The sequence below is a fragment of the Delphinapterus leucas genome, chromosome 6 (assembly GCF_059928025.1).
Source record: "Delphinapterus leucas isolate spDelLeu-1000000601 "Yukka" chromosome 6, BTC_Dleu_Yukka2, whole genome shotgun sequence".
In the NCBI taxonomy this organism is placed as follows: domain Eukaryota; kingdom Metazoa; phylum Chordata; class Mammalia; order Artiodactyla; family Monodontidae; genus Delphinapterus; species Delphinapterus leucas.
Genome location: NC_143134.1, coordinates 74,740,881 through 74,756,098, shown reverse-complemented (window position 1 = coordinate 74,756,098; position 15,218 = coordinate 74,740,881). Strand labels below are relative to the sequence as shown.

At 39.2% G+C, this 15,218-nt stretch overlaps 1 protein-coding gene across 2 annotated transcripts in view; it reads right to left on the bottom strand.

Annotated features, from left to right (window-relative positions):
• The window catches only part of PIP5K1B (phosphatidylinositol-4-phosphate 5-kinase type 1 beta), a 327,449-nt gene that overhangs the window by 79,968 nt on the left and 232,263 nt on the right, over nucleotides 1-15,218 (bottom strand). For both annotated transcript variants that reach the window (XM_022573556.3, XM_022573557.3), the window contains exon 12: nucleotides 9,938-10,093. In XM_022573556.3, coding sequence (XP_022429264.1) covers nucleotides 9,938-10,093 — 156 coding nt within the window. The remainder of the gene's footprint in view (nucleotides 1-9,937; nucleotides 10,094-15,218) is intronic.

Sequence of the window (15,218 nt, the reverse complement as noted above, 5' to 3'; positions counted from 1 at the left end):
AAAATTAGGCAGTGTGGTAGGGAGATGCCAATGCAAGGGAAGTTTAGGGAAAGAGGTGGATGCCTGTCAGAAACTGGAGCCATCAACTCAGAGAGAGGAGCAAGGGCAATTCAGTAACTCCAGCTGAAATCACCAAATCTGCATCAAAGTTGGTTTATAAGATGAGAAAGAAACCCAACATGGCAGATATGGAAAAGTGCTGCAGAAGGGAAAAGGATGAACACACTATTCTGAAGACTGAGGAAAAGAAAAAGCCCAGAAGAGATCTAATCTTCTACAGGAAATAAAAGAAATTTTCGGGAGATGTTGGCATTCCCAAAAGAATATGCTGATAATAAATTCCTCTTATAGGATTAGAAGAGAAAATCCAAATGATCAACTCGATAGAGGAAAATATTTGATAAAATGCAACACTCATTCCTGATAAAAACTTTAGAAACTAGGAATAAAAAGAAATTTTCTTGACTTGATTCTGGGCATCAAATACAGCAAAATTCTTTCTCAGCAGTGAAACATGAGAAGCATTCCCTTTAAAATCAGGATGAGGCAAGGCCGCCCACAATCACTACTTCCATTCATCATTCTACCAGAAGTCCTAGTTAGCAAGTAAGAAAGGAAGAAAAAAAGATGTGAGATCTATGCAGTAGCAACAAACAGCCAGAAAAACCAAACCTTAAAAATATACTACCTGGGGAGAGACCTTCAAGATGGCGGAGGAGTAAAACATGGAGATCGCCTTCCTCCCCACAAATACATCAGAAACACTTCCTCCCCACAAATACATCAGAAACACTTCTACATGTGGAACAACTCCTACAGAACACCTTCTGAACGCTGGCAGAAGACCTCAGACCTCCCAAAAGGCAAGAAACTCCCCATGTACCTGGGTAGGGCTAAAGAAAAAAGGAAAAACAGAGACAAAAGAATAGGGACAGGACCTGCACCAGTGGGAGGGAGCTGTGAAGGAGGAAAGGTTTCCACACACTAGGAAGCCCCTTCGCGGGTGGAGACTGCCGGTGGCGGAGGCGGGAAGCTTTGGAGCCGCGGAGGAGAGCGCAGCAACAGGGGTGTGGAGGGCAAAGCGGGAAGATTCCCGCACAGAGGATCGGTGCCGACTGGCATTCACCAGCTCGAGAGGCTTGTCTGCTCACCTGCCGGGGCGGGTGGGGCTGGGAGCTGAGGCTTGGGCTTCGGTCGCAACGCAGGGAGAGGACTGGGGTTGACGGCGCGAACACAGCCTACAGGGGGTTAGTGCGCCACGGCTAGCCGGGAGGGAGTCTGGGAAAAAGTCTGGACCTGCCGAAGAGGCAAGAGACCATTGTTTCGGGGTGCGCGAGAAGAGGGGATTCAGAGTACCAACTAAACGAGCTCCAGAGACGGGCGCGAGCCGTAGCTATCAGCGTGGACCCCAGAGACGGGCATGACACGCTAAAGCTAATACTGGAGCCACCAAGAAGCGTGTGTGCATGCACAGGTCACTATCCACACCTCTCCTACTGGGAGCCTGTGCAGCCCGCCACTGCCAGGGTCCCATGATCCAGGGACAACTTCCCTGGGAGAACACATGGTGTGCCTCAGGCTGTTGCAATGTCATGCTGGCCTCTGCCGCCGCAGGCTCGCCCTGCATCTGTACCCCTCCCTCCCACGCCGCAGTCTCGCCCTGCATCTGTACCCCTCACGCCGACCTGAGTGAGCCGGAGCCCCCGAATCAGCTGCTCCTTTAACCCCGCGCTGTCTGAGTGAAGAACAGACACCCTCAGGCAACCTACACGCAGAGGCGGGCCCAAATCCAAAGCTGAACCCCAGGAGTTGTGCGAAGAAGGAAGAGAAAGAGAAATTTCCCCAGCAGTTTCAGGAACAGTGGATTAAATCTCCAAAATCAACTTGATGTACCCTGCATCACTGGAATACCTGAATAGACAATGAATCATCCCAAAATCAAGGCAGTGGACTTTGGGAGCAACTGTAGACTTGGGGTTTGCTTTCTGCAACTAATTTGTTTCTGGTTTTATGTTTATCTTAGTTTAGTATTTAGAGTTTATTATCACTGATAGTTTTTTTTATTGATTTGGTTGCTCTCTTCCTTTTTTTCTTAATATAGATATATATATATTTTTCCTTTTTCTCTTTTTGTGAGTGTGTATGTGTATGCTTCTTTCTGTGATTTTGTCTGTACAGCTTTGCTTTTACCATTTGTCCTATGGTTCTGTCTTTTTTTTTTTTTTTTAGTATACTTTTTAGCACTTGTTATCATTGGTGGATTTGTTTTTGGTTTGGTTGCTCCTTCTTTATTTATTTTATTACTGTTTAATTTTTAATAATTTTTAATTTTTTTATTTTAATACTTTTATTTTTTTATTTCTTTCTTTTCTTCTCCCTTTTCTTCTGAGCTGTGTGGCTGACAGGGTCTTGGTGCTCCAGCCGGATATCAGGCCTGTGCCTCTGAGGTGGGAGAGCCGAGTTCAGGACACTGGTCCACCAGAGACCTCCCTGCTGTACGTAGTATCAAGCAGCGAAAGCTCTCCCAAATATCTCCAACTCAACGCTAAGACCCAGCTCCACTCGTTGACCAGCAAGCTACAGTGATGGACACCCTATGCCAACCTAGCAAGACAGGAACTCAACCCCACCCATTAGCAGAGAGGATGCCTAAAATCATAATAAGGTCACAGACACCCCAAAACACACCACTGGATGTGGTCCTGCCCACCAGAAAGACAAGATCCAGTCTCATCCACCAGAACACAAGGACTAGCCCTTCTACCAGGAAGCCTACACATCCCACTGAACCAACCTTAGTCACTGGGGACAGACACCAAAAGCAACGGGAACTACGAACCTGCAGCCTGTGAAAAGGGGACCCCAAACGAAGTAAGTGAAGCAAAATGAGAAGACAGAGAAACACACAGCAGATGAAAGAGTAAGGTAAAAACCCACCAGACCAAACAAATGAAGAGGAAATAGGCAGTCTACCTGAAAAAGAATTCAGAATAATGACAGTAAACATGATCCAAAATCTTGGAAATAGAATAGAGAAAATACAAGAAACGTTTAACAAGGGTCTAGAGGAACTAAAGAGCAAACAAACAATGATGAACAACACAATAAATGAAATTAAAAATTCTCTGGAAGGGATCAATAGCAGAATAACTGAAGCAGAAGAACGGATAAATGACCTGGAAGATAAAATAGTGGAAATAACTACTGAAGAGCAGAATAAAGAAAAAAGAATTGAGGACAGTCTCAGAGACCTCTGGGACAACATTAAACACACCAACATTCAAATTATAGGGGTCCCAGAAGAAGAAGAGAAAAAGAAAGGGACTGAGAAAATATCTGAAGAGATTATAGTTGAAAACTTCCCTAATATGGGAAAGGAAATACTTAAACAAGTCCAGGTAGCACAGAGAGTCCCATACAGGATAAATCCAAGAAGAAACATGCCAAGATACATATTAATCAAACTCTCAAAAATTAAATACAAAGAAAAAATATTAAAAGCAGCAAGGGAAAAACAACAAATAACATACAGAGGAATCCCCATAAGGTAACAGCTGATCTTTCAGCAGAAACTCTGCAAGACAGAAGGGAGTGCCAGGACATATTTAAAGTGATGAAAGGGAAAAACCAACAACCAAGATTATTCTACCCAGCAAGCATCTCATTCAGATTTGACAGAGAAATTAAAACCTTTACAGACAAGCAAAAGCTAAGAGAATTCAGCACTACCAAACCAGCTTTACCACAAATGCTACAGGAACTTCTCTAGGCAGGAAACCAAGAGAAGGAAAAGACCTACAATAACAAACCCAAAACAATTCAGAAAATGGTAATAGGAACATACATATCAATAATTACATTAAATGTAAATGGATTAAATGCTCCAACCAAGACATAGACTGGATGAATGGATACAAAAACAAGACCCGTACATATGAAAGAGACCCACTTCAGGCCTAGGGACACATTCAGACTGAAAGTGAAGGGACAGAAAAAGATATTCCATGCAAGTGGAAATCAAAAGAAGCTGGAGTAGCAATTCTCATATGAGACAATATAGACTTTAAAATAAAGACTATTACAAGAGACAAAAAAGGCCACTACATCACGATCAAGGGATCAATCCAAGAAGAAGATATAACAATTGTAAATATTTATGCAGCCAACATAGGAGCACCTCAATACATAAGGCAAATGCTAACAGCCATAAAAGCAGAAATCAACAATAACACAATCATAGTAGGGGACTTTAACACTCCATTTTCACCAATGGACAGATCATCCCAAATGAAAATAAGGAAACACAAGCTTTAAATGACACATTAAACAAAATGGACTTAACTGATATTAATAGGACATTCCATCCAAAAACAAAAGAATGCAGTTTCTTTTACTTTTTTCTTTTTAACATCTTTATTGGAGTATAATTGCTTTACAATGGTGTGTTAGTTTCTGCTTTATAACGAAGTGAATCAGCTATACATATACATATATCCTCATATCTCCTCCCCCTTGAGTCTCCCTCCCACCCTCCCTATCCCACCCCTGTGCTCACAAAGCACTGAGCTGATCTCCCTGTGCTATGCAGCTGCTTCCCACTAGCTATCTATTTTACATTTGTTAGTATATATAAGTCCATGCCACTCTCTCACTTCGTCCCAGCTTACCCTTCCTCCTCCCCGTGTCCTCAAGTCCATTCTCTACACAGAATACACTTTCTTCTCAAGTGCTCACAGAACATTCTCCAGGATAGATCATATCTTGGGTCACAAATCAAGCCTTGGTAAATTTAAGAAAATTGAAATTGTATCAAGAATCTTTTCTGACCACAACACTATGACACTAGATAGCAATTACAGGAAAAAAATGTGTAAAAAATACAAACACATGGATGCTAAACAGTATACTACTAAATAACCAAGAGATCACTGAAGAAATCAAAGAGGAAATCAAAAAATACCTAGAAACAAATGACAATGAAAACACGACGACCCAAAACCTATGGGATGCAGCAAAAGCAGTTCTAAGAGGGAAGTTTATAGCAATATAATCTTACCTCAGGAAACAAGAAACATCTCAAATAAACAACCTAACCTTACACCTAAAGCAATTAGAGAAAGTAGAATAAAAAACCCCCAAAGTTAGCAGAAGGAAAGAAAGCATAATGATCAGATCAGAAAAAAATGAAAAGAAAAGAAGGAAACAATAGCAAAGATCAATAAAACAAAAGCTGGTTCTTTGAGAAGATAAACAAAGTTGATAAACCATTAGCCAGACTCATCAAGAAAAAAAGGGAGAAGACTCAAATCAACAAAATTAGAAATGAAAAAGGAGAAGTGACAACTGACACTGCAGAAATACAAAGATCAGGGGAGATTACTACAAGCAACTATATGCCAATAAAATGGACAACCTGGAAGAAATGGACAAATTCTTAGAAAGGCACAACCTTCCGAGACTGAACCAGGAAAAAATAGAAGATATAAACAGACCAATAACTGAAATTGACACTGTGATTAAAAATCTTCCAACAAACAAAAGCCCAGGACCAGATGGCTTCATAGGTGAATTCTATCAAACATTTAGAGAAGAGCTAACACCTATCCTTCTCAAACTCTTCCAAAATATAGCAGAGGGAGGAACACTCCCAAACTCATTCTACGAGGCCACCATCTGCCTGATACCGAAATCAAGCAAAGATGTCACAAAGAAAGAAAACTACAGGCCAATATCACTGATGAACATAGATGCAAAAATCCTCAACAAAACGCTAGCAAACAGAATCTAACAGCAGATTAAAAGGATCATACACCATGATCAAGTGGGGTTTATCCCAGGAATGCAAGGATTCTTCAATATACGCAAATCAATCATGTGATAAACCATATTAACAAATTGAAGGAGAAACACCATATGATCAACTCAATAGATGCAGAGAATGCTTTTGACAAAATTCAACACCCATTTATGATAAAAACCCTCCAGAAAGTAGGCATAGAGGGAACTTACCTGAACATAATAAAGGCCATATACGACAAACGCACAGCTAACATCGTTCTCAATGGTGAAAAACTGAATGGTGAAAAACTAAAATCATTTCCACTAAGATCAGAAACAAGACAAGGTTGTCCACTCTCACCACTACTATTCAACATAGTTTCGGAAGTTTTAGCAACAGCAATCAGAGACGAGAAAGAAATAAAAGGAATCCAAATCAGAAAAGAAGAAGTAAAGCTGTCACTGTTTGCAGATGACATGATACTATACATAGAGAATCCTAAAGGTGCCACTGGAAAACTACTAGAGCTAATCAATGGATTTGGTAAAGTAGCAGGATACAAAATTAATGCACAGAAATCTCTTGCATTCCTATACACTAATGATGAAAAATCTGAAAGAGAAATTAAGGAAACACTCCCATTTACCATAGCAACAAAAAGAATAAAATACCTAGGAATAAACCTACCTAAGGAGACCAAAGACCTGTATGCAGAAAAATACAGGACAGTGATGAAAGAAATTAAAGATGATACAAACAGATGGAGAGGTATACCATGGTCTTGGATTGGAAGAATCAACACTGTGAAAATGACTATTCTACCCAAAGCAATCTACAGATTCAATGTGATCCCTATCAAACTATCAATGGCATTTTTCATAGAACTAGAACAACAAATTTCACAATTTGTATGGAAACACAAAAGACCCCGAATAGCCAAAGCAATCTTGAGAAAGAAAAATGGAGCTGGAGGAATCAGGCTCCTGGACTTCCGACTATACTACAAAGCTACAGTAATCAAGATAGTATGGTACAGTCATGAAAACAGAAATATAGATCAATGGAACAGGACAGAAAGCCCAGAGATAAACCCACGCACATATGGTCACCTTATTTTTCATAAAGGTGGCAAGAATATACAATGGAGAAAAGACAGCTTCTTTAATAAGTGATGCTGGGAAAACTGGACAGCTACATGTAAAAGAATGAAATCAGAACACTCCCTAACACCATACACAACAATAAACTCAAAATGGATTTAAAGACCTAAGTGTAAGGCCAGACACTATAAAACTCTTAGAGGAAAACATAGGCAGAACACTCTATGACATAAATCAAAGCAAGATCCTTTTTGACCCACCTCCTAGAGAAATGGAAATAACAAAAACCAAAAAAACAAATGGGACCTAATGAAACTTAAAAGCTTTTGCACAGCAAAGGAAACCATAAACAAGACCAAAAGACAACCCTCAGAATGGGACAAAATATTTGCCAATGAAGCAACTGACAAAGGATTAATCTCCAAAATTTACATGCAGCTCATGCAGCTCAATATCAAAAAAACAAACAACCCAATCCAAAAATGGGCAGAAGACCTAAACAGACATTTCTCCAAAGAAGATATACTGATTGCCAACAAACACATGAAAGAATCCTCAACATCACTAATCATTAAAGAAATGCAAATCAAAACTACAATGAGGTATCACCTCACACCAGTCAGAATGGCCATCATCAAAAAGTCTTCAAACAATAAATGCTGGAGAGGGTGTGGAGAAAAGGGAACCCTCTTGCACTGTTGGTGGGAATGGAAATTGATACAACCACTATGGAGAACAGTATGCGGTTCCTCAAAAAACTAAAAATAGAACTACCCTATGACCCAGCAATCCCACTACTGGGCATATACCCTGAGAAAACCATAATTCAAAGAGTCATGTACCACAATATTTATTGCAGCACTATTTACAATAGCCAGGACATGGAAGCAACCTAAGTGTCCATTGACAGATGAATGGATAAAGAAGATGTGGCACGTATATACAATGGAATATTACTCAGCCATAAAAAGAAACAAAATTGAGTTATTTGTAGTGAGGTGGATGGACCTAGAGTCTGTCATAAAGAGTGAAGTAAGTCAGAAAGAGAAAAACAAACACCGTATGCTAACACATATATATAGAATCTAAGGAAAAAAAAAAAAAGGTTCTGAAGAACCTAGGGGCAGGACAGGAATAAAGACGCAGACACAGAGAATGGACTTGAGGACATGGGGAGGGGGAAGGGTAAGCTGGGACGAAGTGAGAGAGTGACATGGACATATATACACTACCAAATGTAAAATAGATAGCTAGTGGAAGCAGCCGCATAGCACAGGGAGATCAGCTCGGTGCTTTGTGACCACCTAGAGGGGTGGGATAGGGAGGGTGGGAAGGATACGCAAGAGGGAGGAGATATGGTGATATATGTATATGTATAGCTGATTCACTTTGTTATAAAGCAGAAACTAACACACCATTATACTCCAATAAAGATGTTAAAAAAAAAAAAAGGATGAGTAGAGTTTAAACCTAAACATTTCTGGGAAGGTGCCCTATTAATCCATTCTTTAAATAATACTAATACTGTATTGTATTCGTTTTCCAGAATGTTCTTTAATGCAAAAGTTTGATAGTGGTTGGATTGTCTCAGAATATGGAGCACCTGGGTGGGGCAGCTTTGAATAGTCTCGAAAGGTGCCAACGTGGGAGGAGTTTTCCAGGGGTATTGGAAACAGATCCTATTAAATGCAACACTTATTGACCACCTACTTTGTGCCAGGTTCTATGCTGTATATTATCCACGTGAATTATCAAAATATCCCCATGAAGAATGTAGCACAATCAGCCCCAGTTACTGATGCGGAAAGTGAGGCTCAGATATTGAGGGTCCACAGCTAGGTCCATAGCTAGGACTGGTGGATCTTGGATTTGAAGCCAAATTTCAAGATCCTAAAACTGTGCCTGGCACATAGTAGGCACTCAATAAACGTATGTCAGATCATTCTAAGCCCAAGACTCCTTCCCCAGCACCAGAGAAAAAGAGAAGAGGGTGGTGCTGAAGAGAAACTCTGCCAAAGGTCAACACTTGGTCGGGATTTTGGTGGCCTCCCCAGATCCCCAATTTAAGCAACACTGTTTGAGGCTATAGGAAGCTCAGCCTTAATCATTGCTTTGTCAGCTTCATGCATTATGGGTCCTTTGTGAAATAGAAATAGAGAACAGAGTTTCTCTCAGACACTCAAGTATCACTGAGATTCAGACACGCCCTTTCTTACTGAGTGCAGATTTAACTTCTGTAGTTCCCTGATGCAGGCAGAAATTGAGCCAGAGCAAACGGGAGGCTTTCTTTCCAAAGGTCTGCCCAAATGGTGATCTGCCATCAGAGCCTTTGCAACAGATTTCTGATGGGTGGTTGATGAAATTAATCGAGGGTAACCTGCAAAGTTGATGCTCTTGGGAATGACTCTTTGTTTGGCCTTTTAGGTTGGTATTTGTCAGAAACCCCAGCTGCTCCATTAAATCATTTTTGTCATTAAAATAAAAAAAATATATATATATATATACACATTACCTGAAAAGACAGAAAATATGTATCTATTCTTTATCTCTATAACCATTTGAGAAATAAATCTAACAAAAGGTAGGAATATATGACATGCCAGGAGCAAATTATAAAACTTTTATTAAACTCATTAAAGAGGACCTAAATAAATTGGTAATTCACTGTTACATTGTGTATGTATGTATGTATATGTATATAATGTGTGTGTTTGTTTGAAAAAAATATATATACAAGCCCAGACCAAGGTCTACTAGTAAAAACACCAAAACCTTCACATGTGTTACCTTCAGGTAGTGGGATTATAGATCTTCGTTTCTGAATATTTTAGTCTGTTTTAATTTTTTTTACCGTAAACCATACACAGTATTGTTTGTGTTATAAAAATTTTACATTAACTGTGTCATACTGTAAACATCATTTTAAAAATTAGTTAAGAGACTTTGTTTCCTAGAGAAAGTACTTTCTCATTTTTCTACTGTGAGTGTACATTACTTATACAAGTAAAATCACAAGAACTTTTATCTTTTCTTCTTTTTCTAAGTTCCATGTCTTTACCTTCTTCATCGAGGCTGCTAAAACTTTGCCCTTCGGTCAGCAAATCACGCTTCTCATCCTTCCATTCCTGGCTAATTGAGGACACAATCTCCTGTGAGGTTGCCTTCAGGGCGGCAATGGAGTTGCACCGTTTTTTAGAAGGTGAGGCCTTCAAAGCTAGAAAAAGGAAAAGGAGAGACCATTATAGTTATTGTAAAACCACATGAATATATTATTTATTAAATTAAAATTTTACTCATGATTTATTAAGATTTTAGTCATTTCAGTAGGATGCAAGATGCTTTGTTTTATATACATGAGGAAAGGGAGATGATATTATGTTTTGGCAATTTTATTTGTCCAAAATGATTTGACTTAAATCAGCATAGCTTAGAATAAATTTGGATCGATATATCTCTCTAGATGTTGAAATATAGTCTTCTTTGAGGTGAAATTCAAATGCTGCTGAAGAATTATATTTCCTCCTCCAAGCAATGTTTTTCTACGGCTGGGAAGAGGTTGAGTGGGTCGATAAGCACAGATGGTAAAGTAAGGAGAATTCTCATGACCCCAGTTTTATTAACTTGGGACTGGGAATTTCTAAACATGCCAATGTTTAATCTTATACTCATGTTACCCAATTTAACCAAGTTACTTCTGGTTGCTTTTTTCTTTCAGTGACTTTCCACTGAAATTTCCTGCCTTTGGGTCTTTTCTAGGTCATGGTTACTTCAGATGTATAATTCACTCCTGATTTTTGTCCAGACAGCATCGTATAACTTCTGAAGTGTGTTGGGAACCTGAACCAAGGCAAGTGTACTTCACCATCAATCACGCTCACTGAAGGCTGGGACTTTACTTCTGATATGTCAGTGGGAGCTGCTTCAGCTGCAGCCAGACCATCCCCATGTATATTTTCTCCATGCTGCAATCATTCTTCTTGCTCAACACTGTTGGAGAATTTTCTTGGAGGGGAGAGGGAGAGGGAGGTTGAGACCTCTTTACGCTTTCCCCTGAACTTGGTGTTAGCAGTGTCTCTCTTCCTTTGGAGGTTTGCATATAGGGATAACCTGACAGCAGATGCATTACAGTGATTGTGTTTAGCCCTGGGAATCTCAGAGCTTAGATTACACTGCTCACCAGGGGCATCCCATCAGCAGCTTGCAAAAACTTAATTGGACAAGGACTTTGGGACACACAAATGAGGAAAGAATAGAGGGCAATCTCTCCACTTAAAGAGGAGGGAAGGTTTATGTGTCCCGTGAGCAGTCTTATAACCATAATAACATAATTGTAATCAATAACATTTTAGAAGCCTTGAGAATTTGGAAGCCAGCAGCCACATTCCTTATCTCAAACTATCCAGGTGGTCATCTGAAGGAGGTAGGCCCTTTTACAGGTCCAGGAACTGAGAGCAGAGAAACTGTGACCTGCTCAAGGTCACAGAGCTAGAATCCATGAAATCCCAGGTGTCTTTGTTTGACGTTGCCTAACTGGTGGTTCATTTCCTAGCTCTGTGGCATCCTATTTTCTGGTTAAAGTGAGGGAGGAATAAGATAAAAGTAGAGTTTGTTTTTCTTTGAGAGGAGGAGACTTCGAATGTTTAAAAACGGATCAAATGGATTTTAGTGGCAAATAAGTGGACCAAATGTGTCATTTTTTAAACTCCTCATCTCATCAAAACAGTGGTCACATTTGCTTTACAGGTGTGAAGTAATTATCCATACGCTGGCTTTGGCTTTAATATTCTATCTGCTAGCTTTCATAAACTCTCAACTCTCACCTTTCAATCTAGTACAGGTTTGAATCTGGTACTTGAACAACACAGGTTTGAACTGTGTGGGCCCACTCATATATGGATTTTTTTCAATACCAAATGCTATAGTCCCACATGATCTGGGGTTGGTTGAATCCTCGGATGCTGAGAAAGCATACATGTGCAGGGCCGACTCTAAGTTACATGTAAACTTTCCATTGTGTCGGGCTTTGGCACTCCTAATGCCCCTGTGATGTTCAAGGGTCAACTGTGTTTTAAAATTTCTAAGTCAGAGGATCTCAAACGTGGTTCAGGGACTGCTAGGGATCCCTGAAATTCTCCTCGAAGGTCTGTAATGTTAAAATTATTTTCTTAACAATATTAGGAAGTTATTTATCTTCCTCACTCCCATTCTTTCCTGAGTTTTCTAGATGCTACATGAGCTGTGGTATCACCACAGAGACTGAATTCGGAAGCATACAAGAGAGTCTGGATGTCTTCTATTAAGCCAGAATTAGGGATCTGAAAAAATATAAAATAATGCCACTTTTCCCAAGCAATTATTTGTTTTGGAAAACATAATTATTTTTCATAATTACTTTGTTAGAAATTTTTTACTTTTTTGTTAATATTGACGTATGTTAACATGCAATTTTTTTTATTGTTACCTTGTAAGAATATTTAAAATTTTCCTCAATTTAAAATTCTAATAGGTTAAATATAGACAGCTATAATCCACATAAATAAAAGCTCTTTGGGGTCCTCAGTCATTTTTAAGAGTGTAAAGTGGCGCTGAGACCAAAAGGTTTGAGAATTGCATAGTTCTTAGGTCAGTGCTAATTCTCTAAACTGAGAAGCAACCAGGATCAGAAGAATGTTGGCAGCATCATGGAAGAGTGAATGAGGGGAAGATGCTCAGACAACTGTCTGTACTTGTTGTGGCTTATCATGGACCAAAGGCCAAGATCCCCCCAAAGAAATAGCTCTTTGCTCATTATCAGCATCACATACAATGAACAGCAGAGAAGACTCCAAAACAAACCCCTGCCAGGACCAGAATGCACCTAAAGAAAGCCTTTACTTTTGTCTTAAATGGTCAGTCTTCCTTAAAGGAATTATCTGAGGCTCATTCAGTGGATAAGGACTTGAATCTTGCAGAAATTGAATACCTCAGGGACTTGTGTTTTTTTTCATATTTGGGGAGATCATTTATTTTCCAAACAACAATTTCATGGATTACAAATGTGAACTCAAGTTGTGACTTTTTTTTTTTATACCAGAGATTGGGTTGTGGCAATTGGATTCAGTAGGTTTCAAAAGGTTTGACGTCAATCATTGGCATCAGGGTGTGTTTTCAACTCTGTAAAAATCTAATCATGTTCACCTATACCTTTCGTAAGGTTTGACAACTCTATCACTTGGAGGAAATGTGCGTGGTTTTTGGAGAATATATAAAACATCAAGCAAAGAGCCAAGCTCATTCTTCTCCAGAGCCTAGAGCTGTTGTGTTTGGACTCGGCTGGGCTGTGGAGACTTTGGAAAGTTACTGCCACCAGGAGGTGAGCACCTAATCAGGGAATTGTTTTGACTGGAAAAATCTCAAAGGATGGCTTGGGCTGCTGGTTACTTTCTTTTGTCCACAGAAACTCTTGGATTTGTCTTTGGCTAAATAATGGTGACAGGTATTGTGTGTCCATTTCCAGCTCCACGTCCTGCTACTCAACTGCTCCTACCCTTGACTGCTTTTCAGCTCACCTATCTGCCATCCCCTGAACCTCCATGTTCATTCCTACCCCTGGGCCTTTGTACATGCTGCTCCTTCTACTTGAGATGCCCTTCTTGCCTCTCTTCCTAATAAACACTGGCTTATAGTTTCAGGACTTAATTTAAATATTCTTTTCTCTGTGAAGCTCTCTTTGGGAAGATTGGTTTTATTTCTCTTTGTGTACCTACAGTAGCCTATGCAAAAACTCTATTAACAGCTGCTTTATTACATTATAAATCTTTTACATGTTCCAATCCCTGACCCAAAATGGACCATGAAATTACTGAGGGAATTTAATTTTTTTTTAAGAAAAGCTTTCTATATTATTAATGCTGAGCATAGTGTTAGGTACATAATAGGTGCTCAAATGTTGGTTGAAAGAATTAACCATTGTTCTGAAATTTTAGGACAGTTGATTTTTAATTAATTAATGTATCAGTACTATTCTATTCCTTTCAGAAAACTAAGTTTTAGTACTCTAGACACATTATCTGGGTAGAGAATTTCAGTGAGGTTCCAACATTACGGTGACTAGTATTTGCAGAAAGAATTATAGGATTTTGCAAACATTATTACATTGACAGCATGACTCAATTCTGGGGTGGGATAACAGATTTAAGAAGGCTAAAACAAATGATTTAAAAAAAGAAACTTGAAGACCAAGTACTGTTTTCTTGGGGGTAGGGGTGGGGAGGGGAAGTTTTCACATACAAAGAAAGTATGCCTGTCATTGAATGGCTGAGGTAAACAGAGCCCCCTGCCAACCTGTGCTGGGAAAGTCTGAACAAGGAATAATCTTTGTTTTATTAAGCCACTGAGAATCCAGAGTTAATTTATTGCTGCAGTAAAACTTAGCTAACATGAGTAATAAACTATTTTTTTAAATAAAATCACAACAGAAGGGGTATGTGAATGCGTGTGTATGTGCTTAGTGAAACATTTGGAAATTTAGATTCCCAAGTTTAAATTGTGACTTTCTCTGGGTAATGCATTTTCCTTACTGTAATTCAATCTGTATTTTTTTCCTCTGAACTTTCTACAATAAACATGTATTACTTTCACAATCAGAAAAAAAAAAAAAGGAAAGTATGACTGTAGGAATTAAGGGCTTTAACTTAATCATAGTTGATAAAGGATCTGGAAGTTGTATTTTAAACTGTCAACTTTACTAATTAAATGGCTACCCTTTGAAAAGCTGGTAGTAGACGAAAAGTCCATTCATTCATTCAATTATTCATCAAATAATGATCGAGGGCCTACAATGTGCCAGGAAATGTGCTAGCTTCTGGGAATATATATGAGAACCACACACAGCCCCTACTTTTCAGGAACTCAAAGTCAAGTGGGGGAGACAGAACAACAGCTTACTATAGCAGAGTATGGTAACTGCTGTGAAGAAAGCATCATCTGAGCTGAGATGTGAAGGAAGACCAGGGGAAGGATGGAGATCACTACAGGCAAAGGGACAAGGTACATACAAAGGTATGTACCCAAGAGAAATGAAAACTTATGTCCACAGAAACCTTGTGCATGAATTTTCATAGCAGCATTACTCCTAATAGCCAGAAATGTAAACCACCCAAATATCCATCAACTAGTGAGAGGGTAAACAATATGTGTTAAATCCATACAATGGAATATTATTCAGCAATAAAAAGAATAAAGTACTACAAGATGGCTAAACCTTGAAAACATCATGTTAGGCGAAAAAAGCCAAACACAGAAGGCCACATACTGTATAATTCCATTTATATGACATATTCAGAATAGACAAATCCATA